At 44.0% G+C, this 26,892-nt stretch overlaps 1 protein-coding gene across 3 annotated transcripts; it reads right to left on the reverse strand.

The window, feature by feature from the left end:
- DYNC1LI2 (dynein cytoplasmic 1 light intermediate chain 2) lies at positions 1 to 26,892 on the reverse strand. 3 transcript variants are annotated; one of them, XM_084861060.1, is made up of 13 exons: positions 26,720 to 26,881; positions 26,479 to 26,552; positions 24,073 to 24,189; positions 17,224 to 17,454; positions 12,499 to 12,668; positions 11,031 to 11,124; positions 9,710 to 9,845; positions 7,282 to 7,393; positions 6,778 to 6,837; positions 5,973 to 6,014; positions 5,465 to 5,582; positions 4,423 to 4,539; positions 1 to 2,985 (listed from the first exon to the last, which is right to left on the reverse strand). In XM_084861060.1, exons 1-13 carry the CDS (start codon positions 26,824 to 26,826, stop codon positions 2,885 to 2,887), a joined length of 1,479 nt encoding a protein of 492 aa, XP_084717186.1. In that variant the 5' UTR covers positions 26,827 to 26,881; the 3' UTR covers positions 1 to 2,884. The 3 variants fall into 3 exon arrangements, with proteins under 3 accessions (XP_084717186.1, XP_084717187.1, XP_084717188.1); XM_084861061.1 differs by lacking the exon at positions 5,973 to 6,014 and having other exon boundaries at positions 26,720 to 26,892; XM_084861062.1 differs by lacking the exon at positions 17,224 to 17,454 and having other exon boundaries at positions 26,720 to 26,882.

Here is a 26,892-nt window from a genome sequence, read left to right on the forward strand (position 1 = left end):
TTGTAAGCAGTCTGGATTCGTGTTTATTGAAGCCAGTAATTAGAGACATCTTTCCCAGCGCTAGAAAGCAAGGTTCCACATGACTGCATACCGAATCTGGATAGAGCCACCCCTCCCTGGACCAAGGCTGCTCAGGGAATAATGTGCAGTCCTAATTTTAGTGAAAAATACCAATAAACTTAGTATAGAGACAACAGTGAACTTTCACTTACAGTATCAACATTGTTAAGGTCATGATGTACAGAGCAGTCACTTTTAACTTTGTTAAAACGGATGAAACGCGAAGTCTTCAATTTAAATACTGATTTTAAAATGCCAATCAAAACGAACAAAAAAAAAAGTGCAAACAAAATTAAATAATTCTAGCAGCATACCCGTTGCATTTTTAGGAAAGAATAATTCATGGCCTCAGTAAGACGTCTTCAAAGCTGGGCTTGTTTCTTTGATTTTTCCATTTTAAAGACAAACAGCAGATGTAACCACTATAATGTATATAAATAGTCATAAAATTGTATTTAATAGTCTACCATACAAGTGTATTCTGCAAATAACATGAATTTTACTTTAAAAAGTAAAGGCTGTTTATTGTTTGGCCTTTGGTTCCAATGCTTGAAAGCCCCCAAATAACAAAAAGTGCCCCTCCCACCCCCACCGCCCAGAAAGAACCCTGCAGCTCCCCCAAGTTGGTAGACTTTGGCAACCACTAAGCACATGACACTATGCAACAGTTTCTTCTCATACCAGGAGCATCCATTTGTCATGAGAAGCTCAAAGTGGTCTCTAAGAAACCCTCCTTCACAAAACACAGGTGCCTTAGCATCTCATCGGCTTTAGTACATTTTACAGTGACACAAAAGTGCTTATCAGTTTAAATCATAAAAAATAAAATAAACGAAAAGGAAAATTATGCTCTGAAATTTAAAATCACTCCATATCCCCTTAAGCCTGTGCCTTTCCAAGAATTCTTTCCCGTTCCTGAGGTCACACGTTTTGTGCCCCACTCCCAGCCACTAGAGAGGAATTAAGCGGCCCCACCAGCTGGTGTGGTCACAAGCTGTTGGGCATCTATTGGTCACTACCCCACAACTATCACTCCACAGTCAGTTTACTGTCATTACCTGGACAATTGGATAATTGGAAACCACAATACATTTAAAAAAGAAAACTGAATTTAAAAAGGGTGAAAAAGTATATTTTCAACAATAAAACTGGCACAAGAAACATGTTTTAGGTTTGTCAGAAAGACAAGTAAATACTCAGCTTTCTCCTTAACAGTGTTTAGACCTTTACAAAAAAGCAATTCAAGACAGTTTTAGAGTCTTGTTCTATAACATAGGATATTAAGTTATGCCCAGTACTATGTTAGTGGTCAGTCAAATCTTGTATGTAAAAGTAGTAACATTAGGGAAGTTATGCTTAGACACAGTACAATAAACATTCATATAAAAAAAAGTAAACTCCACATAAATGAACTGTGGTTTTTCCCTTGGTTTGACAACAGTTTTAGACATTAAATTAATGGTAGTGTTTGCATTTAAAAGTTCTGTATCATGTATAAAATTAAAAGTGCCATTTCAAATCCACAGAAGTCATTTCCAGAATGGTGCTGTGACATGATAACGTGCATGAATTTGCCCTAAATGGAGACACCTGAAACTCTTATTTCCATAAGGAAAAAAAAAAAAGCTACATTTTATGAAAAACATAAAACAAGAGAAGTATATCATTTTCATTTTCAATATAAAACATTCATTTGTTTGTCCATCTCATAGCACTGATCCGACCAGGGAGCTAGGACAAGACCCTTTTGCATCAATGGAACCACACGATGGCTTCCACAGACAGTAAGGCAGGGACTGGTGCAAGCCAATTAATCAGTGTGCAATTACATTAAAAACCCCCCTCAAACTTTCTATAGTACTTTGCATTATAGCAAAATGAGAGGTTGGTCACCCATTCTCTATTTGTAGGCCAGCCTGTGGTAGTAAAAAAAAAATGTTTTTGAAATTTAAAAAACAGAGAGGAGTTGTTAAGAAAACGCTATTTAAAGTAAACTAATTTTGTAACTGCTGACTTTAAACACATCCCAGTGACTGTCTGCCCACCATGCACTTGCATGGATCCCAGCACCTCCCACGAAAATGTGGCGCAGGCCAAGCACGTGAGTCCTGGGAGGCTGCCATCTTCCCCATCCCTGTGTCAGCGCCACCTGACTCGGGCACACCCACACTTAACACATCTTTCATAAATTAAAGATGCATTCAGAACAAGTCTAATTCCCATTTTGCTTAGTGTTTAGTTTGGAAATGCTTCTGATATTAAGTCTTAAAAATGACTATTCAACTTCTACCGAACACACAGTATTTACTAACACTGCCCATCTCCTCCTTCCTTCACCTCCTTTAACGCTCAGCTTCCCCACCATCACTTCTCTCATTCCTCCTTTAAGCCTTTTTGTTTCCTGGACTTTCCGCTACTTAATCTGCTTCCCAAGAACAAGTGAATTTGCTAGCACGCACCTGGTCAGACTAACCATCTGATCAATGACTTCCTGCTCTCATTTGCTCCGCCCTGTAAGAAAGAGGGCTCTCTCTCTCTCTCTTCATCTACCTCCCCCTCCACATGAAGCCCCAGCAGCACTTGCTTCCCGCGAGAGAGCAACATGCCTGTGAGTCCAAGCTTATCCTTAACAAAGGGATCTGACACATAATCTTCCTAAATGTGCAATTCACACTCGGACAAGCCAATGAAGTTTTTTTTTTTTAAAGTTCATCTCCCCTGCCCCAAAAAACTGATAGCATGTGCCGTATCAGAAAAATCCTGGTCTTAGCAGATCAATATACATAGTTATTTGGTCATTTTACATATGCACTTTTGAGGAGGATCAGGCTTCATTTTCTGTTGAAGAGTTTGTTACCATGGAGTCTGGTTTTCGAGTCATTCTATCCAGTTCTTCCTGAACATTTGTCAACACAGTCTTTTGTCCTTGAAAAAAAGAAACACAAAAATGCAATGATGGGTTATTGAAAAAAGCCTTTTTTCATTACAATGATTATGAGGCAGACCTAAATTCAATCCTTCTTTATTCCAAATGTCATAGGTCTGTGTTCCCAAAACCAAATAATTTCTATTTCCTACCAGGGAATACCAGCTCACAGCCTGGACCGCCAGGCCAGATTCTGAGTCCGCAAAAACAAGGAGCCCTGCTGAAACCGGTTTGGCTCAGTGGTAGAGCGTCGGTCTGAGGACTGGAAGGTCCCGGGTTCGATTCTGGTCAGGGGCATGTACATTGGTTGCGGGCACATCCCTGGTGGGGGGTGTGCAGGAGGCAGCTGGTCGATGTTTCTCTCCCATCAACGTTTCTAGCTCTCTATCCCTCTCTCCTCCTCTTTGTAAAAAAAAATCAATAAAATATATTAAAAGGGTAATTACTTAAAAAAAAAAAACACAAACAAACAAACAAACAAACAAAAAAACCAACCAAGGAGCCCTGAAGGCCCAGGCTGACCTGAGGGTGGAGTGCTTCCCTGAAGGCATCCTTTGATATGAAAACCCCCATTAGGGAAAACAGCGATTAATATATCTTACAGCCAATGGAAAATTAAGAACCAAGGACTTTTAAAATGGCCTCAAGCTTCCAGGGAAAATGTGTATTCCCAAGGAACTTGGTTATTTGTTTCAGAGACCGCTAAGATACAGACTTGCTCTAAAGCCATAAAGGACAGATAGAGGGGGTGAGCTTCATGCAGGGAAAAATGAAGACCCTCCAGTGAGACAGTGAGTGTTCACAGACTCCAGCGCACGGTAAGACTGAGGGCAGTAAAAAAAAAAAAAAAAAGAAAAAGAAAAAAAAAAAAAGCATTACAAGAAATTAAATAAATAAAATGCCAATGGTACTCTAGACCAGTGGTCGGCAAACCGCGGCTCGCAAGCCACATGCGGCTCTTTGGCCCCTTGCGTGTGGCTCTTCCACAAAATACCACGGCCTGGGCGAGTCTATTTTGAAGAAGTGGTGTTAGAAGAAGTTTAAAAAATTTGGCTCTCAAAAGAAATTTCAATTGTTGTACTGCTGATATTTGGCTCTGCTGACTAATGAGTTTGCCGACCACTGCTCTAGACTCTGACCTCCAAGGGACAGAGCTTCTACACCAGGGGACATGTATAGGTTAGTGCAGCCAACAGTCAGTTCCTGAGAACCTGAATGTACACTAATCCCACCAGAAATGTGCCCAGGAAACCTGCTCAGTAATAAGGTAATCCTACTGTAAGGTATAGTCAGTATAAAGCAGAAAAGTGCTTCCTTTGCTTGGCTGTTGAGAAAACCGAGGGTCTGTAGGTCAGGTGAAATCACGCTCCTGTCCAGTTCCCCCCTTCGGCACCCCTCAACCAGAGGCTCCTAAGTCTCCAAGGGCCCGTCAGTACCTGACTTCTTGGCTGTGCTCTGCACCCCACCGGCGCCAGGACTTCCAGGAGAGCCCGTTTTTTTACTCAGCAGGCTGTTGAAGAAGCTAGCCAACACCCCTTCACTTGCTGCATTATCTAAGAAAACATTAAGAAAAAAAAGCATCACACAAACTGGGTAACTCAAACAAACAAAACCTAGTCTTCGGCTTGAAATGATCCAGTAGTGGCTACTGTCCTTCCTAGCTTACTGAGCACATTCACCTACTATGATGCCTTACATACGGCCACTGCTGCGGCTAGGTACAAGTCACATGATTAATAAGTGGAGTCCTGTTTAGATTTCCCACCTGTTTGGAGGCATAACAGATAACCTGTACTTTTTATCATCTCCCTCCCCAAGTCCCCAAGCCAGTGTTTTTCTAAGTTTTATAATCCCCTAATACTCCAAAAGCAGCTGTGAAAAGTCTTATTCAGAATAGCAGATAGCCATCAAATATGCAAGAATAAAATTTTCTTTTGAGGTCTTATTGCACCTAACATCTTTGGGTATTATTAAGTCAATGTGAAAAGAGCTATTTCTTTTCTTTCTTCCTTTCTTTCTTTCTTTCTTTCTCTTATTTCTACTTTATTTACTCTCATTTTTTTTTTTTTTGAAAAGAGCTATTTCAACTAATAAGTAATTGAGCTTCACAAGAGAAGTGAAGGGGGTAAGTCCTACAATTCATAAATGATAATAACATAAACATAATGAGAAACAAAACTAAGGACCCAAAACACACATTTTAATGTGACTTCTTATACGGTATTCTTCTCCAAAGGAATCTGCACTGCCTAACCAAGGTCTTACACAAGTCAGGTGCAAGGGCCACCGATTCCAACAAAGAACTAGGCCTTGGCCTCTGCCAACCACATGCCGCTCCCCTTGAGAGAGGGGATGTGGAGAGCAGCCCTTGTTGGGGAAGAAAACAGCCCATGAGTCTCCACCTTCCAAACCCAGCCACAAAGTCCCACAGAGCTCAAGCCCAGGACTAAGCCACTCCCACAGACACAGGATACATACTTTTGATGTTTGGATCCGGCTTCTTTACTGACGTGCCTGGGGAGGCACTAGGCACGCTGGCTGGCCCTCCCCGGCCCTGAGTTCTCGGAGAGCCAGAGGGTCCTCGTGCAGGGGATTCCTAAGTCCAAAACCAACCCGAGTCACACACAAGCATGAAAGTAACAGAAAATACATATTCCGAAAATGAAGCCATGAGTCTACAGGTTATTTTCCAGTCTAGGGAGAAGGATGGGAGGACTGGGAGTTTGCTCCCAGCTCAGCCCCTTTCTAGACCTGTTTCTCCTGAGAGAAGAGGTATCGAGATAACAAGGCCTGTTCACTCACATTCCCAGAGGAGTATTCCTTCCTCAGATATTTCTGAGTTCCTGCTATGTTCCTGGCCCTAAGCCTTTGGGGGACCAAATTCCCTTTGAAAATACAAAAGCCCACACACGCTCTTACAAGTAAAAGGTGTAAGATTTGAAGACACCCAAGACACTGGCCTTGACCCTCTGATTAAGGTACTCACGGAAGCTCTCGTGGGCGTGGCTGGCTGCTTGGCAAGGAGTGACTGCAAAGAGAGGGACATACTGGCCATTAACCAAGGCCTGCCAAGTGCACTGAAGGTCTGGAGAAACACTTCCAAGTATTCCACTAGAGGGCACCATTAACAACAACCAAGTCATAGGTTTAACACTCTAAATGCAAAAAAATTCAATTGCACAGTTTGGTATTCGGTGAAAAAATATACTCCAAGTAACCAGTTTTGAAGCTAAGGAAGCAAGGAGAGCACAGAAGGGAGGAACAGTTGGCAAAAGAACTTTTAACACCCTCTGTTGACCTGCCTGCACCACCAGACATGTCACGTCTAACATGGGCATGTCCAACAGCCCAAGTGAAACAGGTGAGACTGAGTTTGCATCCTGAAGGCCTCTGCTCTGGCCTCACTGGTCAGCTTGGGGAAGTTACTTTCCTCACCTACAGAACGGGTCTATCAGCTCACCTGCCTTCATTCCCAAGGCTTTGGGGGCTATGTGAAATAATGGAAGTGAGTTCAGAGCACTTGGCCAACGTGGGAAGTATGCCAGAAAACCTACATTTTCAGACAAAAAAGGTACTTAAAACGATAACTAAGCCCATCACTGTAGAATCTGCAAGGCAAGCAGGGATTCCCTGAGACAGGTGGTCTAATCCCTACTCCGCACCAATTCTAGAAATGGAAGAAAGCGAGACCTGCTCGCAACTCCTTTGGCAGCTCTCTGACGCCGGCAAGCTCGCCCCAGGGAACTGGCATTTCACTCATGAGGGCCTCTGCTCTAGCTCGCTGGTCTTACCTGCTGCTTCATTAGGAACACCTGCTCATCCTCCGCTGCCAGCTCTTTGTCGTGGACCAGCTGTGAAGGGAAGAGACACACTCATTTGTGGTCAGAGGTAAAGAACATCTGAACTGCTATCAAATTCATGCTGAAGGGAGAATCTTGGGCTAGGGTTTCCACTTGAGTCTGGGCAGAATCCCTGCTGAGACTGTTTTTCTGATGTCAGCTTGGCATGTGGCCAAGTGACTTTCTAAAAGTCTGGCAGGTTCTAACCCAGGAGTAAGGAATCAACTAAGTAGTTCAGCGGTGGCGGAGGTACTGTCAGGACCTAAGGGGAAACACCAACCCCACTCCATCACTCATGCCCCGCCCGAATCCACTTGCATATCACACCTCATCTAGAGACTTTTTTATAAAGCCCTTGGATTACTAACCCCTGACCTAGGATCGTTTAATGTGTAAAATCTGATTCTTTATAGGCTGCTTTTCCCATTAAAAAAATACCTGTAATTATTTGGTTACCTTTCTCACAGGAGGTTTCATGATAAAGTCTTCATATGCATCTTCGGGCTTCACAGTTGTGAAATTTTCATGTAAAATGGCTATTTTCTTTTCATTGTCCCAGCCAGCAGGTCTAAAGGCAAAAAGGATTGACTTGTTTTTCCTGGGACTGCCTTGTCGTGTACAGAGCACATTCTGGGTTAGACAGGACTCCGGGGTGAGTTCCTTCCCCACAAGATCTCATTTGCAGTTGCTGGGTTGGCTTGCAACTTTCAATAGACAAGCCAAAAATAATTTTTTTTTTTTTAAATAGGAACTCTTTATATAAAGTGTGTGTGGGATATATATGATTTTTTTATGGAGAGAAAGGGAGAGGGATAGAGAGTTAGAAATATCAATCAGCTGCCTCCTGCAAACTCCCTACTGGGGATGAACCTGCAACCAAGGTACATGCCCTTAACCAAAATCGAACCTGGGACTCCTCAGTTGGCAGTCCAACACTCTATCTACTGAGCGAAACCAGTTAGGGCGACAAGCCAGAATTTACTGCAGGTATAACCCATCAGATCCACACTGCAGCCCTGCTGGATCTTACTGACTGCACATGCTGACCCACAGCAAGTGGTCAGCGCCTTCCCACAACTCCATCCAGAAGGGCGAGGACACAATGGAGCCCTGTTCTAAGAGCAGAGAATGCAGAGACCAGCAGAGAGGCCACAGCTCAGGATGGACTGTTTCTCTTTGGCATGCAGGCACCTCTCCTGTTTGTGAGCTGTTTCTCTCTTGTTTTTCTGACAAGTTTCTTATGGATTGGTTCATACATTTTACTGGTTTGGGAAAATCTATCCTGGAGCCAAGGGGAGAACCACGACCTGCACTATCCTGGGCCCCAAACCAAAGGGACACAAAGAGTCCTTGAGGCTCCTACATGGATGATGCCCAACTTGACATCACAGGGTAAGATGATACCCAGCATCCATTAACTTAAGTCACAGCCCTCAGACTTTCCTAAAGGAGCAAGTTTAAAATGTCCTACATGACTTTAGAAGTTCTAAAAGAAGGTGATTGATAGTTCTCACAGGCTTCTCATTCTCTATTCAATTCCTGCTCCATAGCTCTAAAACCAAGACAGTGCTTAGCCAGGGGTCCGCACCCAAATCGCTCTGCTGACGTCATCAGCTCCCAAATAGGCAACTACCTAGAGGGCCAAAAGTGTAAAGGGACAAGGCGTGATCAAGATACCGCCATGACCCATGCAGCCTTCAGAAATTGCAAGATACTTTTCCACTCCAGAGCAGCCCCAAACCCAGCCAGTCTCCCTGCTCCTCGTGCTCCCTGGGATCATGTGTGATCTGGGCACTGGCTGACTCCAAATACATACTACTCTGCACTTGTGCCACTGACTGCTTTAGACAATTCTCTAATATCAATCCAAGCCTCTAGGTTTGCTGCCTACAAGCAGCCCAAGTGAGGTTCTCTCTGAATGTTTAGGAGGCAATCCATTCAGTCCTGAGCTCTTGGCTTTTACACCTTCAGTCTTCTCATAGACTGTCCCTCCTCCTCTTCCATTCTTTCTGGCCTGCATGGCCCACACCATTCATCCTTCTAGCATCACCCCCTCTGCCTTCCCTGCTGCATTGTCTCCTCTATCCCCCTACTCCCCTACCTCTCCTTGGCGGTGGGTATGTCTCTATAGTGCCATGGCAGGGACCACCTCTCATTCATTTCTGTGTACTCAGAATATAACCCAGGTACCTACAAGGTGCTCAGTATTTGCTGAATATCCTGTAATTTTTCTTTAAGTCAAGAGAATATCTAAGTCTAAAAACATTGATCTACTGGCATAAGTCCTCTCAGAGACCACAGCTTCAACATTTATTTATGCATCCACAGCATTATCATTCTCCAGTGAGTAAAAGACACAAACAAGTACTCAAATCCATGCTCAGGGACTCCCAAAATGTGAAATTCTGGAAACACACTAAGCAGGCAGTACAGCCAAAGCCCATGTTCACAGGGTTGCCTGCTGATGAGCAGAGAGAAACCAGTTGCTTCAACAGAAAACATTCAGGATCCCCAAAGCGCCAATTCCCTTTACTTCAACTCCCTCCCTCAGCTAGTATAATATTTTACCAGAGTAGACAATAATTGGCAAAAATGGCTGGCGTCAGTTTTGGCAACTTGCTCTCAAGGACGAAAGGCAGCACCCGTGACCTCACGCTACCCACTTCTCTCAGACTGGAAGCAGAATGGCAAGTAATCTGGGAAGGAGCGGAGAGGGAAATCTGAGGGTACCTATCCCCTGTGAGGTCCAGCCCAACACTTTTCCCCAAGCTGCAGAAAGCTGGCTGTGTAAGACAGAAGGCACCTTACTCGGAAAGATAAAAAGTAAAGAGCACATGTACAATAAAGAAAAGAATGTGAAAGCATCACCTAGCAAAGAACTCACATAAAAACTGCATCCTTTTCCACAACTAAGGCAGGCGTGTTGAAGTGGAAACCATACGTTTTATGAACGATGTACTTATACAACAAGTCGAGGTTTTTTTCTTCCTTCACTGACGTGTAAATCAAGGCAGCTCCGTCTAAGCAATCTGCTTAAGGAAAATCAGTTCATTGCAGGAAACAAAAGCAAACACACACAAGTGCAATCCTCACAATACTACCCATAGGTTGATCAGTTTTTTGATTAATACATGATCAACAGGAAAGCGTTAAAAATTTAAAAACTAAAAGGATAATAGTAGCAGACAAACCAGGTCAAAAGTAAAGAGCATGTTGCTAGTGGGCCATGCAGTTCATTTTTAAAATGTACACTTGTTTTCTGACCCATTAAGATTGCTTCTTAGCAGTCAAGTTAATGACTCTGCAGCTAGACCAGGAACACCCGTCAGCATATCCAAGGTACAGATTCTTTCCCACACACATGTTCACATGTGATTAAATTTATCATTAAGCAAACTTTTATGAGATGGGTACCTACATGTACTGGTAACCACCACTGAGCCGGACAAGTTAAAGGGTCCAAAGAAAGTGGTAGGAATGTATCCCTCACTCCCACCATAGGGAATGGGACAGTGGCATCAACTGCTATTGGATTTTTATAGACACTGGACTCAAGAACTACTGACACAACGTCTTTCTCATGGATAGCACAAAACACTTGTAGCATCTAAAACAATACTGTGTTGGGCTATTAACCCTTTCTACAAAAGAAGCAAAGTTTAAAGAGATTTCCAAGGTATGATAAAAGTATCTTGGTAATAAAATCAAATATCAGCTTTCTTCTTAAATATAAAAGCCTATCAAATGTACAGCATTAAAAATAAGTGATCAGTACACAGATAATAATAAAAAATAAATAAATAAATAAAAGTGATCAAATATAGGCAAAAATTCTTAAGTCTCAAATTCCAACATAGTAAAATACAGAACTAGTAAAAAGATGTATCGTATTTTCCGGAGTATAAGACGACACTGTGTTCTAGTAAAAAGCCTGCTCAGATTGGCCAGAGTCAGAGGGGCGGTCTATTAAAAAAAGAACTGGTGTTGCCTCGGAAGTGGGGGGTAGTCTTATACAGCGAACATAGGCCTAAACCTATGTTTTAACTGTAAAATTAGGGGATCGTCTTATACACCGGAAAATACGGGTATACAGTTTCCTCCTGGCAGAATCTTTCTGGATTCAGGAAGCACTTTTCTCCTTGAAGATGCTCCACTTGGAGGGAAGCCTGTGCCCCCAGGCCCCCGAAACAGCACCCCAAGGATACACTGGAGGCAGAACCTCCGTAGATGTGACTGGATAAAATCAAAGTGCTCGTCCCTGTAATCATGCTCCTTCTCCAGGACACTCACGGCATCACACTGCAGGGAAGACAGAAAGAAAAATGAGTTATCTTTTTGCATCTTTGCCTGATGCACATGAGAAGAGTGTCTTCTTCAAGAGTAAAGCACCATAACTCCAAAGAAAGCCACAGGCAAAAGTCCAAGCATTAATTAAACAGACAAGAGTGAAACGCAATTGGATGGCCCAGCCGGTGTGGTTCAGTGGTTAAACGTTGATCCATATGCATCAAGAGGTCACCAGTTTGATCCCCAGAAGGGAGTGTGCAAGAGGCAGCCAATTGATGTTTCTAGCTCTCCCTCTTCCTCCCCCTCTCTAAAATTAATAAAAACAGCCGAAACCGGTTTGGCTCAGTGGTAGAGCATTGGTCTGCGGACTGAAAGGTCCCAGGTTCAATTGCAGTCAAGGGCATGTACATTGGTTGCGGGACATCCCCAGTAGGGGGTGTGCAAGAGACAGCTGATTGATGATTCTCTCTCATCGATGTTTCTAACTCTCTATCTCTCTCTCCTCCTCTCTGTAAAAAATCAATAAAATATATATTTTTAAAAAAATCTCGACATGATTTAAAAAAATAAATAAAATAAAATAAATAAAAACATATATATAAAAATTATTTGAAGAAAAAAGCAACTGAGTATTTTATCCTGCACCTCAGTTTTCATAGCTGTAAAGTGGGAATATAACAGCCATGATCAGCTCTCTAAGGTTCCAGAAACCAAACAAGGTCACATCAAGAAACAGGTTTACTGGGCATGGCTAGGCACTGCACATTCCATAGGCTCCATTCTTGCAGAACCCAATGCAAAAGGTACACCCTATAGTTGGGCAACACAGTGGCTCTGACTGAGACTAAAGTACTCTTGAAACTCACAATGTTTTTAAAGCCACTTCTCTTTATTTTTTAAGAGACACAACTTCCTTTCTCTATAACTGAACTTAGTTTCTATTTCCACTTCATCATTCTGCAGGATAAAAGAAACTGAAATTTCAAGTTCCCTTCCTTCTTCTCCTAGGCTTATGTTCCTTTCTGAAAATCATCTCAAGTCCAACAGACTTTACAGACCAAACCCCAAAAGAATTCTGCCCTTCAATATATATTTTTCAACAGCCTAATGAAACCTGTTTTTAGTTCTAAGTTTGAATCACTCAGTAAATTGACAGTGCTTCATGAAGAGATCAACCCAGGTTAAGAGAAACTGAGTTATGTCACGTTTCCAGCAACAATGTTTAAATGACATTTCCTATGCTGACATAGTCAATGTACCTTAATGAATCCTGAATTAGCCCAAATCTCCCTCGGGAAGACGCCTAATTAAAGCTTCCTAGTTCCTTTCAGATGGTGGCTGTTCACTGGCCAAATCCAGCCACGTTTGCAGCTCCCTGGCACACACCTTTGTGCACACCACCAACACTGGGATCCCCAGATTATGAGTCAGCACGTTGTCACCAAGAGGCAGGGCCACATTTTCTTCATCGGGACCCGAGGTCAGAGGCCCTCTTCTCTGTGGGGAACCTTGACAACCTTCTTCTGGTTCAATATAGTCTTGGAAATCTTTCACAACTATAGTGAGAAAGGAAAAGAAAATTACATACACAGAGATACATGCCAGCTTTAGAAAACTGAAAAAAGGTAGGAACAAGCACAAAACAAAAAGAATTGTGACAAATTTCCTAAGTGCATCCTACCGCAATATTAGGGATTTGGGGATGATGATGCAAAATGCCATTCTTACATATTCACTTTGAACGTTATAACTTCAGAGCGGCTAAAACATTCCCCTGGCCTGGCCGGTGTAGCTCAGCAGTTGAACATCGACCCATGAACCAAGAGGCCACCAGTTCGATTCTCCGTCAGGGCACATGCCCGGGTTGCAGGCTCGATCCCCAGTTCGGGTATGCAGGAGGCAGCCAACTGATGATGTTTCTCATCTCTCTATCCCGCTCCCTCTAAAAAAAAAAAAAAAAATCAATAAAAACATATTTTAAAAAATTCCCCTAGACATCTTCAATTGTATACAACTCTTTTTTAAGAAAGATGTATTTTTATTGATTTCAGAGAAGGGAGAGGGAGAGAGAGATAGAAACATCAATGATGAGAATCGCTGATTGGCTGCCTCCTGCATGCCCCCTACTGAGGATCAAGCCCACAACCCAGCATGTGCCCTTGACCAGGACTCAAACCTGGGACCCTTCAGTCCGCAGGCTGGCGCTCTATCCCCTGAACCAAACTAGCTAGGGCTGTATACAACTCTTAAACAGGTTTTTAAAAACTTCAAGGCTTCACCCTAGCTGGTTTGGCTCAGTGGATAGAGCGTCGGCCTGCGGACTAAAGGGTCCCAGGTTCGATTCCGGCCAGGGATGCATGTCTGAGTTGCGGGCTCAATCCCCACCAGTAGGGAATGTGCAAGAGGTAGCCAATCAATGATTCTATCTCATCATTAATGTTTCTATATCTCTAGTTCTCTCCTTTCCTCTCTAAAATCAATATATATTAAAAAAACAACTTCAAGGCTTCAATAATTCCTACTATAAAAAGCCCCTTTTCTTATATATCATACTTTTTCAAAGTATCAGGATAGTTGGACTGTGTTACCTCAACAGAGGCAACCACCAAAAATAGTTAACTTCTAAAATTCCTCAGAGTCCTTATTAGAAAGAATAAAACCATCTGAATTCCACAAGAACTGTTTGCATAGAGCTGAGATATGTCCTCACTGAGGAGGGAGGCTGGACTTGCCCAGCACTACCCCTAGCTCATCAACCTCACTCTTATGGACTTGGTCTCATCTGTAGGAGATCCCGAGTCACATGTACAGTGTTCAAGGACCTGTGGTAACACAAGGGGTCAGTGGTACAGCATCCACTTCTTGGCCTATACAGTCACTACTTTGCCCAGGTGCAACCCACAGAAGGCCTTCGGGCTGAGTGGTCCACGGCCTTAGTTAATTAAGCCAAGTGAACACAAAGCACATGGGTGTGTCAAGGCTCACACGTAAGGCCAGAGAAAAGGACATGATGATTAAAGTTACTCTGAGCCAGAGGAGCAAACAGGCAGTCCTACCCTTCGATGCCCAATAAGACTAAAGGGCCAAAGCCCTTTTACTCTCATCCACAACATCCACAAAAAACACTCTTTCTCTGCCTTGCAGTCGCTTTTCCTCCCCTATGTCTTCTCAGAAGACTTTCAGGACCAAGTGGTTCCTGGACAAGAAACAAAAGCATATCAGCCATTCCCCAACGGATTCAGATGAAAACTGGTAATAAAACCAGGGTACAACTCCAAGAGAAGACATGGAGAAGAACCAAAGTGAGTCAATAAGGAATCACATAAGAGATGGCTCACATATTTATGCTATATCCAGGTTGCCTACATCTTTAAATGACTGAAAAGATCACTATTGTCTGGAAAATTGGGCATTTTAATTGGAAAATGATTTAAAGTAGCCGAACTATGATTCTCTCTCATTATTGATGTTTCTGTCTCTCTCCCCCTCTCCCTTCCTCTCTGACATCAATAAAAAAATACATTAAAAAAAAATCCAAATGGCCCTTGGCAGAAAGTTCCCCACCCCTGCTCTATCTGATAAGCACAGGAACCCCCAGGCAGGAAAGAATAATCTACACAAAAGCACAATCTTCTGGCGGCTCTGGGAGGGGTTGCTCTGCCCTTCCCCTCACTCGGAGGGGTCCTGCAGCCAAACAGCTGCCACAGATTCAGGACCAATGGAGAACCTAATTCTGCAAGACAGTGGCTGGCCCTGGAATAGCTTTCCAAACTCAGCAGGCAGAAGACTGCTGCTGGATTGTAAACTAGGTTGGGTAACAACCCTTCACTCACTCAATACAATATCTAAAGTCCCATTCATCTGGAAAACGTGAGTCCTCTGAGCAAAATGATAGACAACTGCTTTATTAAAATGTAACCTAAAACCAGCAGGAACAAAGACACTCCTTCAACATGTGATATCTTAGAGGAGGGGTGGTGAAAACAAGAGGTCTTCAGAAGGTTGACCAGAGTCATGGGGCATGGATCAGTTCCAGCAATTACTTGTTGCCTTCCAGTGTCCTCTCTCTTCTTCCTTATAAATGAATTGAACCCTGATACTTAGAACACATGGCCACATAGACTACAGGCAAGAGCCCGTCAGCCCTGCTTTCCTCTTTCTCCATCCTGCTGTCTGGAACAGGAATGTGAGAATTAGAGCTCTAATTGCCAAGAGGAAGAGAACCACACCCTAGAGATGACAAAGCAATAAGCCAAAGGAACCAGGGTCCTTGACCTGTCTTCTTAGAGCTGCTTTCCAGGCCTGAATTGCTTCCCTCTGGATTTCATTTACAGGAGAGAGAAATAAACCTCAGTCTTGTTAAACCACTGTTACTTTAGGTTTTGTGTCACGTGCAGCTGAATCCTAAGTGACAGACATCAACGACTAAGTACACAAAATTTAGTGTGCCATTGTCATGGGAACACAAGCTCCCAAGGAACAGGCATCTAGTCTGCTATATGCATCCCTAACACCTAGACCAGACCTGATACAAGGCAGACACTTTCTCTGTCTGGAAGGAACAATATCCTTGGCTCTATCTCTATTTTATTTTATTTTTTTCTGTTTTAACAAATCTACAAAGTTACATATAACTCTAAGAAAACAAATTCGGAAACTGAATTTGTCAGTGCATTAACCCACTAAGCTAGGCACGATGCTAAACATGCAATGAAAGAAAAACTGCTTTTCAGCCTCACAATCATTCTGAGAAGTTGTCTTTAGGATCTCTATTTCAGGGGAGGAAGAGGCATTATCTAGAAAGGTCAGTGGCTGGAGACAGATGAGCTGAGCTGCATACCAATCACTGCAGCACACATGAACACAGGAAACCAAAGATTAGATGCAAAACTCCCTATTTAAGCCAGTGTGGGACAGGAGCAAGTTATGAAGTTATGATAGGAAAATACATAGCAAGAAATACCATTTGAAAACCACTTCAACATTTCTGAACCCTTCTGCCAGGAAGTGTGAGGATCCTGTGTGCCATGCCCCAGAAGCCCTCATTAATTCACTAAAGGGAATGATGTCATCCTGTGGAAATAAGCCAAGCTGAGCCAAGCCTGCCGCCACCGCCGCCACAGCTCCAGTCCCCGCCACAGCTCCAGTCCCTACCCCTCCCATTTTCCTGGCAAGTGGACAGAAGCTGATGTAACTGCACAGAAGCAAGGGAAAAGAAAAACAAGCTTCTGAGCCACATTAAAGAGAGAGAGAGAAAAACACACACAAAATTTCCTTTAATTTGAAAGTTCTTTGTTTTCAAAAGGACCAGGATATCCTTCGTCTTAAAATAGCCTTTCATTTTAATGACAAGAAAACATCCTTCCTATTTATATGAACTAAAATCCTATTTGCTGGATCCCAAAATGAACTAAGGTAGGAGTGAAAGATGTGTCTTGTGGGCTTCCTTTAAACCTGCCAATAAGAGGGTCCATAGGGCCTCAAGGGAATCCAGGCAAAGGACTCAAGCTGCAGGGATCACATACCACTGACGCTAACTCTGCAGGCAGAGAGGAACAGAAATATAAAAAGATCACATTTGGGGGGGAAAGGGGAAAACCTTATTTTACAAGAGAACAAATGAAGATAATACAAAATATTGGTTCATTAATATTCTTCAACTGTGACACAATATAAAAACTTTTTTTTGAGTCCTCAACCAAAGATATTTTTTCCATTGATTTTTAAAGAAAGTGGAAAGGGGGGCGGGGAGGGGAGAAAGAGAGAGAAACATTGATGTGAGATACGCACATTGGTTGGTTGCCTCCCACACACACCCAACTGGGAGCAGGGAATGAACCCACAACCCAGGTACAGGCCCTTGTCTGGAATCGAATCTGTGACCCTCTGGTGCATGGGCCGATGCCCTAACCATTGAACTGTGCCGGCCAGGGCTGCTTTGACTACTTTCTGACTACTGATTTTACAGGAGCAGCTGTAATGGTGCAAACAAAACACAAACACTCTGCGAGGGAAGCTTTGCAGCCTCTCGGCATTGTCAAAAGGAAGGTGGTTGGAACCACCCAAAGAGACTCCTGAATTTCCCCATTAAGAAAGCCTTATTTTACTTACACTTCCATTCCAGCTCCCTCATTTCTTCTGGTGGAATTTTCATTTTATCTATGTGCTCACGTAAAACACTAGCCCATTTCTGTAGAGATTCCATCACAGCCCAAGGCCTAGACATGTCAGCCACAAAAATGACCAGGGTCTCCGGCAAGGATTCAGCAGAAACCGCAAACTTCAGCAGGCCTTTGTGGTACAGGTCTCCATCCAGAATCCACACGTTACAGCGTGTGAGGTCTAAGAAAGGAAGCGAAGCTAAGTTACTACCTGATAATGACCACCAGCACAGCTGGAAGAAGAGCCACACCGGAAAACAGCTGGAAGGTGACAGTCACACAATTCCACACAGAACGCAAATAGAATGCGTAACGAGAAAGGCCCATGTGCTCAGTGGACAGCAACTCTTGGTCAAGATGCCTAGTGACCTGTCTAAACTTCGAACTTTTTAAACTACATAACTTATTGCGTCCACATTATAAAAAGATTCCAGCAATGTCTGAGGAGTAAAAAGTAAAGGACACGCCAAAACCTGTTTGGCTCAGTGGATAGAGCATTGGCCTGCAGACTGAAAGGTCCAGGGTTCGATTCCGGTCAAGGGCATGTACCTTGGCTGCGGGCACATCCCCAGTAGGGGGTGTGCAAGAGGCAGCTGGTCGATGATTCTCTCTCATCGATGTTTCTAACTCTCTATCCCTCTCTCTTCCTCTCTGTAAAAAATCAACAAAATATATATATTTTTTAAAAGTAAAGGACACTTTAGCTTTCAATAAGAATTAAAATACACTAATAAAGGCTGCTGGTCAATTGTTCCATAGTCTAAATTAGGGGCGTCGAACTCAATCAGAGAAGGGGCCAAAATCTAAAATCCAGCCTAAATCGCGGGCCGAATGGTTTACTGAACAGTCATAAACTGACAATGTCATAAACTGACAGCGGAGTGCAGTGATGACAGTGCGGTGCGGGCCACATTGCAAAGCCTGGCGGGCTGGATTTGGCCCGCGGGCCTTGTGTTTGACATGTGGTCTAAATAATCTATCCTCCTTAAAACTTCAGCAATCTGTGAGGGAGCAAGCTATGCTGCTGAGCCTGTGGTTAAACACTTTTTTTGTGTCAGTCACACTAAGCAGTACATTCACATATCACATATTTGTCAGAGATAGGACACCTTTGTATTTAAATACAAAGATAAAATCATTACTTATATAAATTGAGATGTAAATCATTGGATACCCGATGATTTAAGGAATTATAATTATTTCTGATACAATAATATGGTCATTTTTAAAAATCCTTATCATTTTTTTACATTTTTAATCCTCGCCCAAAGATATTTTTCCATGATTTTTAGAAAGAGTGGAAGACAGACAGAAATATCAATGTTGAGAGAAATATATTGATTGGTTGCCTCCTGCATGCACCCTGACCAGGGCCTGGGCCAGGAAGGAGTCTGTAACCAAGGTATGTGCCCTTGACTGAAATAGAATCTGGGACCCTTCAGTCCACAGGCCAACGCTTTATCCACTGAGCCAAACCAGGTAGAGCTAAAATCCTTATCTTTTAGACATACATATGGAAGTATTTGCAGATGTAATGACATGCCTGAAATTTACTTCATAAGAATCCAATGTAAAGGGAAGGAAGAAAAGGGTGAGAATGATCAATATATACTAGAGGCCCGATGCACGAAATTCATAAGGGGCTTGGCCCTCGCAGCCCCAGCTTAGTCCAGGTCGTTCAGCTGTCCGGTCTAATTAGCACATTACACTTTTATTACTATAGATAAAAGCCTAAGCAACCATCCAACCAGTAGCTATGATGCGCAATGACCACCAGGGGGGCAGACACTCAATACAGGAGCTGCTGAGGCACAGTGACTTGGTAGCTGTGGTCCTTGGGTGATACATGTGGAACCAGAGAGGAAGGAGCCTGATTCCGGGTTGTGTCACCCGAGAACCGCCCTGCACAATCTGGGACCCTTCAGGGGATGTCAGAGAGCCAGTTTCGGCCCAATCCCCTCAGGTTAGACTGAGGGACCCCAGCAATGCACGAATCTGTGCACAGGGCCTCTAGTAGTTAAAATAAAATTCATCAAGAACTGGTAACTATTGAAGACAAATGGTAAGTAAATTGGGGTTCATACTAGTCTTGCTCTATATTGTATACTAGAGGCCCAGTGCATGAAATGCGTGCAGGGTAGGGTGCCTAGGCCTGGCCAGTGATCAGGGCTGATCTGGTTCCCCACCTCCATTCCTTCCCCTTCCCTCACCACCCACGTGCTGCCACCGTGTGGTTCCCCGCTTCCTCCTTCCCTCGCTCCCTCAGCACCCCGCCACTGCCGCTGGTCGCCTGCCATATTCCATGACACTCTCTTGTGGTCAGCACACGTCATAATGAGCAATTGAACTCCCGGTCTCCTGGTTGAACTCCTGAGGGGACACTTTACATAATAGCCATATATATATGATTATATATATATATATATATATATATATATATATGTATGATTATATATTCAGATAATTTTTGTTTTCCATTAATAAAAAGTTAAAAACATTCACACAAATGTGCAAATGCTGAAATTTAATGAAACATATTTCCAAAATCATAACTGGATGACCAAATTATGAGATATTTCTCCAAATTGATAATATATCTGAAAAAAGTTTAGTCATTATGTTTAAGAAAAAAAATTTTTTTCCAAAAGTACAACAAGGAAGAACTCCTACGATCAAAATATAATGTCATTAAACATATTTCCCAATAAATTCCAACATTCATTTTAAAATTTTGTCTGTTGTTAACTACCTTTTTTTGTATAATCAACATACTATAAAAAAATACTTATCATAACTTTATTTCAATAGTATAATAAAGTATCTACATCTGGCTAAACTTTCAAAACTCTAATACATTTTATTTTCCAATCACGGTTTACATTCAATATTATTTTGTATTTCAGGTGTATCAGAATTCTAACAGGTTTCAGATAGCAGTTTTGGTTTGGGTTATGTGAATTCCTTCAAAAATACTGCTCTGTATATAAAGGCCACAGATTTTAAAGCCTGCCCCTTACCAGGCACAGTTCCTTTTCTCAGTCTCTCTTCCCACTGCACACTACACATAACTCACCCATATGCATGGAGCTCATACACATCCCATGTGGAGTTAAACAAATGCCCCCAGCCCTGAAGGCAGTGGTCCTTTGACATGTCATGTCCTACAACAAACCAGGAACAAGCTATATTTATAACCTAGTCTCATCACATAAAAATAATAATTTAAAAACTAGAGCTGAAAGATATATAGTTAACCACAAATTCAAAGAGGAACCTGCAAATAGGTGGCCTAGGAAAAATCCCATAAATGCAAAGATCAAAAAGTTGTTAAAGAATCTGAAATAAAGTTAACATGTACTTTAACTCAAAAGCAAATGTATAAGGTTAATATGATATTTTGACATGAAATATACTTGTGTCATCTTGAAACAAGAGGCCTAGAGTCAGAGTATCTACAGCATGTTTTTCAAAAGGGCACTATAAATCCCACTGTGTCTTAAGCACTGCACTACACATGATACATACCTTTTATCCTGTCAACCTACAAAATATATATAACACAATTCTTTTAATAGTTCATTTTATTTTTCTTTTTAGTGTATTTTATTGATTTTTTTACAGAGAGGGAGGGATAGGGATAGAGAGCTAGAAACATCGATGGGAGAGAAACATCCATCAGCTGCCTCCTGCACAACCAATACTGGGGATGTGCCCGCAACCAAGGTACATGGCCTTGACCGGAATCGAACCTGGGACCTTTCAGTTGCAGGCTGACGCTCTATCCACTGAGCCAAACCGGTTTCAGCTTATATTACCCAATTCTAAAAATGAGGAAACTGAGGTGCAGAGTGATTCAGTCAGTCACAGCTAGTGACTATATGGGTTTCTGAACTAGTTCCGTGTGGTTCCAATGCCCAATTTCTTTTCACAATAACAATGCTTCCCAACAAATACAGAAGCAAAAGACTCAGACACATGAGACCCTCAGGCTTGGCTCAGTTGTCCTAGTCACTCGGACTCCATTGGGCCTAAATGGCACCTGAATGCCTTTGTCCTTTTTACACAAGGAGAATCCTCAGCATTGGGTCTACCTTCTACTTTTCTTTCAATCCTTCAGGAAATTTTCAGCATGGCAAAGGAAACTGGGGAGGAAGAGGAGAAATAAAGACCCTGGAGTTCTAAGATAACCCGTAAGTTACCATTAATACAATGCAGTTCTCCAAGCTTAAACAAGCAGTCCTTACCCATGCACTCTTATTAATAATGACTCTTGAAGATCAAAGAATTATCATACCGCAAAGGACCTGAGTCCAGTTTCTTCATTTTAGCAATAAGGAAATAGAGGGCCAGAGGTGGTGAGATCTGCTCTCTTATATATAATCACCCTTATATTATGATCCTTACTGTTTAAATAGGTAAAGGAAAACATAAAGAGAGTAATTTAGCCCTGCTGGTGTGGTTCGGTGGTTGACCTATGAATCAGGAGATACAGTTTGATTCCTGGTCAGGGCACATGCCCAGGCTGCAGGTTTAATCCCCAGTAGGGAGTGTACAGGAGGCAGCTGATCAATGATTCTCTCTCATCATTGATTTTCTATCTCTCTCTCCCTCTTCCTTCCTCTCTGAAATCAATAAAAATATATGTATAAAAAAAGGCAATTTAATGACTATATTCTTAATTATATAACTTTCCTATAAATAAAAAGACCTAGACACCAATAATTATTTTAAAGCCATTAAAATAAATAATCTCCCCATGGCCCCAACCCTAACATAAAGCCTAAAAGTTTATAAAGGAGGCAACTGAGTAATGGTAACCAAAACCATTACTCTATACTTACAAAAAAGAATTATAAAATGAGCCCTAGCTGGTTTAGCTCAGTGGATAGAGCGTCAGCCTGCAGGCTGGGTTCAATTCCGGCCAAGGGCAGATGCCCACATTGCGGGCTTGATCCCCAATAGGACGCATGCAGGAAGCAGCTGATCAATGTTTCTATCTCTCTATCCCTCTCCCTTCCTTACTGAATCAATACAAATATATATTTTTTCAAATTGTAAAATATCTAATCCTTATAAGAGTGCTTACCACACACTATTAATCAACCCAACTACCCTGTAGGTAGAAACTATTACTATCCACATTCTTGAGATGAGGAATTGAAAGAGAATATAATCTATAATAATAAAAGCATAATATGCTAATTAGACCAGAAGTCCTTCCGGGCCGCCTTTTGGACCACCTTCCAGGCAGAGCCGGGCTGTGAGGGAAGCCCGGGTCCCGGGTGCCAGAGGGAAGCCGGTGCCTACAGCAGGGGAAGGAAGGCCTGCTCTTGCACGAATTCCGTGCATCGGGCCTCTAGTCACATATGAACTCCTGTTCCTTCCAGTGAAAGAAACACGGGAAATTAGCATTTTTACAGTCACAAAGAGACTCAGAAAGTCTCCTGTGAATATTTGCTGAACTGTTGTACTCTGAACCACACCCATTTCAGATCCTCCACTAGAACCAGGAAGAGTAACAATGGATCAGTCTGCCATGCATTTCTCTCATAGAAAAGACCAGAGCTTTTAAAACATCTTATACCTTTATGCACATCTGAAACTAGCTTCAGTATCTCCTTGAAAGTGAGGGTTGCCCAGAGCAGCAGCTGACGGCCCTATTCCCCATTTTCACTAACATACTCTAAAAAAGGAAAGGGAGTCAAGTCCTACAAAGACATACACTTCTTTGATTCCCCTGTGAATTATTCTCCAAGAAAGAAGATACCTACTAAGAAGGATTCCTGGTGGCTACTGGGCTCAAAAAAAAACAAAACACAAAACAAAAGAAACAGAGCCTAGCCCTACTTGTTTTGGCTCAGTGGACAGAGCACCAGCCTGTAGACTGAAGGGTCCCAGGTTCGATTCTGGTCAAGGGCATGTGCCTGGGTTGTGGGCTCGGTCCCCAGTAGGGGGCCTGCAGGAGGCAGCTGATCAATGATTCTCTAATCATTGATGTTTCTATCCCTCTTTTCCTTCCTCTCTAAAATCAATAAAAATATTTATTTTTTAAATTATACCTATTTGTTAAAAAAAAACAAAAACCAATAACAACAACAAAAAAAACACACACACACACAGAAATACATGGTCTAGCATCCATTTCTAAACAGGGGCCTCTCATGCACACACTTCTGGGAGAAGTTGCACCAAGCTGCCTGCCTCCTACACGGACTGCCGTTCTGCCATCTGAGCCAGCCCTTAGAGAGGAGTTCCTGGAATCCTATAAGAGTTAACAGGGCTGAAACTCTCCCAGTTCAATAGGAGCTACACAGCTAAATCCCCATCAGCATCTTCACTGACCAATCAGAGTCTAGGGACAGGGACTTCGGTCTACGTACGTCAGCTCCCCTCGCCCTGGGGAAGTGCACTTTTCCTTTCACTGAAGACAGAGACTGTTTCCCCTGAAGATGTCCCACTAGAGCAGAGCAGAGCCAACAGGAGCAGGGGGAGCAGAGCCAAGCTGCCTAGTGAGAGGGGGCCTTGCCCCAGGGCCTCCTCAGAGCAGGGCGCTGCTTCCTGAGATGTAACACTATTAAGCTGTTTCACAGCATGCTGTTCTCACAATTGAGCTTTTTTGCACTAAATAAAGTTTCCTTCTCCAACACCCCCCAAATTGGGGATTCTTGTTAGCAATGACTTGGCAACAATGACCACTGGTTGACAGTGAAATCGAGAATGCCTCGCTGTGCTGCAGGAGCTGCAACCACGAGCCAGAGACCTGCATTCAGCCCCCACCATGGGCCAGCGCTTCACTCACCATCGCGGTCCTCGTCGTGGATGCTGAGGTAGAGATACTCGAGGCCTCTTCCTTTTTTGCCATGCTCAGCTCCTTGTAGTTTAGTCATGAGGGTGGTTTTCCCAGAACCATCTTCGCCTACAAATAATGGGTAGAAGACAAAGAGTACTGTTTACTGTAGGAATGAGGAGTCTTGGCATTCACACTAACAGCTAAGAATTTCCTGCAAAGCGTGCTATCACCTGCAGTCATAAACAAAGCAGGCCTTGCTTTAAGAGTGGTTGGTGTGGGGAGGGGTGACAGACACGGTAAATTCCAAGATCTAAAATGACACTCTATGGCAGTTGTCCTTGTTTTACAAGGGAAGGACTAGAGCAGGTCCACAGGCCCTATCTACCGTTTATAAGACATGCATTTGGAGAACTGAAAGTAAAAGACGGAGTTAGTTGCTCACAAAATAAACTTTTATCACAAGAAAAGAAATCTTCCAAATATAATTAACTTTAAAACACAGGAACTCTGAACTAAAAAAAAAAAAAGTATGATCCTGCGTCACAATAAAGAATGGAAGCTATTATTCACTTTTCATTTTATTTATTTTTTGTGATTCATTGGTTTTACTTCTGTTATTCCTGAACCTTTGACAAGTGGATAAAGACTGTCCTTTAGTTCACTTTTCATTTTAGTATATATCTTTCATAAGCATCCTGAAGGCTAGGAAACTAATGAAAATAATTACAGACCTAAGCAAAACTCTTAAGCACAATCTTAGTAATTATAAAGCACTTCCTCACCCCGCTCCAGCCTACTAACAACCACTCCCCTCCAAATAACAAACCTTAAACGTGAAGAACCACCAGCACCAGGGAACATCCCTAGGCACCCCTGGGGATTAATATGAACCTACATGAGAACTGAAAGGCATTCCACACATCAAAGGTCTCCTTCCCCTCCCCAATGCCACTTCCTTACGCTGGCCCTCCATCCGGATCACGTGGTTCCCAGCAGATACTGTCATGACTTCAGTACCTGCTCACTGTGAGCCACCTGCTACTGGGCTGCCAGAATTCCCTTTCTACAACACAGATCGCGTACCCCAATACCCTACTTCTTGAAGATCTCTAAGGGTCCTCTCTCATCCAGCGCAATGGTCATCACCTAAAGAAAACCATCTGCTCCCCTCCTCGAAGGGACTCCCACCAGAATTAAGGGAGGGAGGGAGGGCGGTGAAATAAAAGGTCCTTAACAATCAGAGGCCTCCAGGAGAAAAGCATCAACTCTTCAGCCTTCCACAATCTACCCCCAACATACCACAGCAGTCATCTCTCACACAAAGAACTTCTGGCAGCTTCCAAACCCCCACAACTTCTTTTAGAGAATCATCGAGCAGCTGCCTCTTGCACACCCCCTACTGGGGATGTGCCCGCAATCAAGGTACATGCCCTTGACCGGAATCGAACCTGGGACCTTTCAGTCCACAGGCCGACGCTCTATCCACTGAGCCAAACCGGTTTCGGCCCCACAACTTGTCACCTGTTTCCGCAAAGACTAACCCTCTGTACCCTTGCATGGTGACACTTATCCTTCAAAACACTTGACACCCCCTCCCTCCCCAAAATCACCCTCTTTCAAAACAGCACCACGCTGTGTGATGCTCCCACAAGAATCTGACTATGCCTAGCTAGTACAGTGCAATCACCAACACATCTGTCTCTCTCCGGACAGAAATTCTTGTCCTGTCTGACAGGTGTCTGTGCTGTGTCCTGTCTGACAGTTGTCTGTGCTGCCCGGGTGCCAGCCTACAGCTCCCCACTCAACAAACGGGTTTGCCTTATGAAAGGAACCCAAGTCCAACTCCCCCACTTGCATGATGAGCCCGAAACCAGAGACGTGAAGGGGCCTGACCCAGGTTGGAATAAGGCAGTGGAGTCTCTTGGCGAAGACCCCAAGGCCAGCTGTTCTTTGCAGCATCCCTTCAGCTACTCCTGGAAACCGAGGAGTGACTCTGATCCTGTACCATCATCTCCCCGACCCCAAGTCACCCGGTTCCCCCACCTCCCTCCTCCACCTAACTTTCTCACTCCCCACCGCCCCCTCCACGCTCACGTTCGGTGCACGTGGAGGCTGTGAGCGCAGGGAGTCAGGGACGTTTGGAGGAAAAGCGTTCATGCTGCGGCCACAGGACTAAGGAATCTCCCGGACAGCCCCACGCCAGCATCCCTGGGCTCTCTCTCCCCAAAGGGGACAACACCCCAACCTCAGGCGTGGGGGCCCCGGCCACCCGCCGGCTGTCCAGCCCGGGTGTCCCGGCCCCCGGACGGGGCAGGCTGCGGGCGGCGGCAGCGGAGAGGACGGCGGGGACCTGCGCGAGGGGCGCCCGCCTCGCCCGCCCGGCTCCCCGGGCACCGCCCCGCCGCCGGCGCTCACCGAAGACCAGGATGTTCTTGCCGGACGGCAGCTTGGACCTGGCGCTGGTGGACACCTCGCTCAGGATCGAGGACCTACGGGGACAACGGCAGAGCGGTCAGTCCCGGGACCAGCCTGGACCTCCCCGGCGCCGGAGAGCCCGTCAGTGTGTCCGACGGTCCGGCCCAACCCCGGCCGGCTCCCCGCCCGGCCGCGCCCTCCCCGGCCCGGCAGACCCCGCCCGGCCGTCCCGCGGACTCACCAGAGGCTCTGGCCCTCCTCTTCCTCACTGGTCAGGTCGCCGGCGGCCGCCACCGCGGGCCCGTTGGGGCCCAGCAGCACCTTCTTCTCCACCCCCACCGGCGCCATCTTGCCAACTGCAGCCACAAAGAGGGCCCTCCCCCGGGCCCGCCGAGGACCCCGCGAGGACCCCGG

This window comes from Pipistrellus hanaki (assembly GCF_964339955.1).
Source record: "Pipistrellus hanaki genome assembly, chromosome: 15".
Classification (NCBI taxonomy): domain Eukaryota; kingdom Metazoa; phylum Chordata; class Mammalia; order Chiroptera; family Vespertilionidae; genus Pipistrellus; species Pipistrellus hanaki.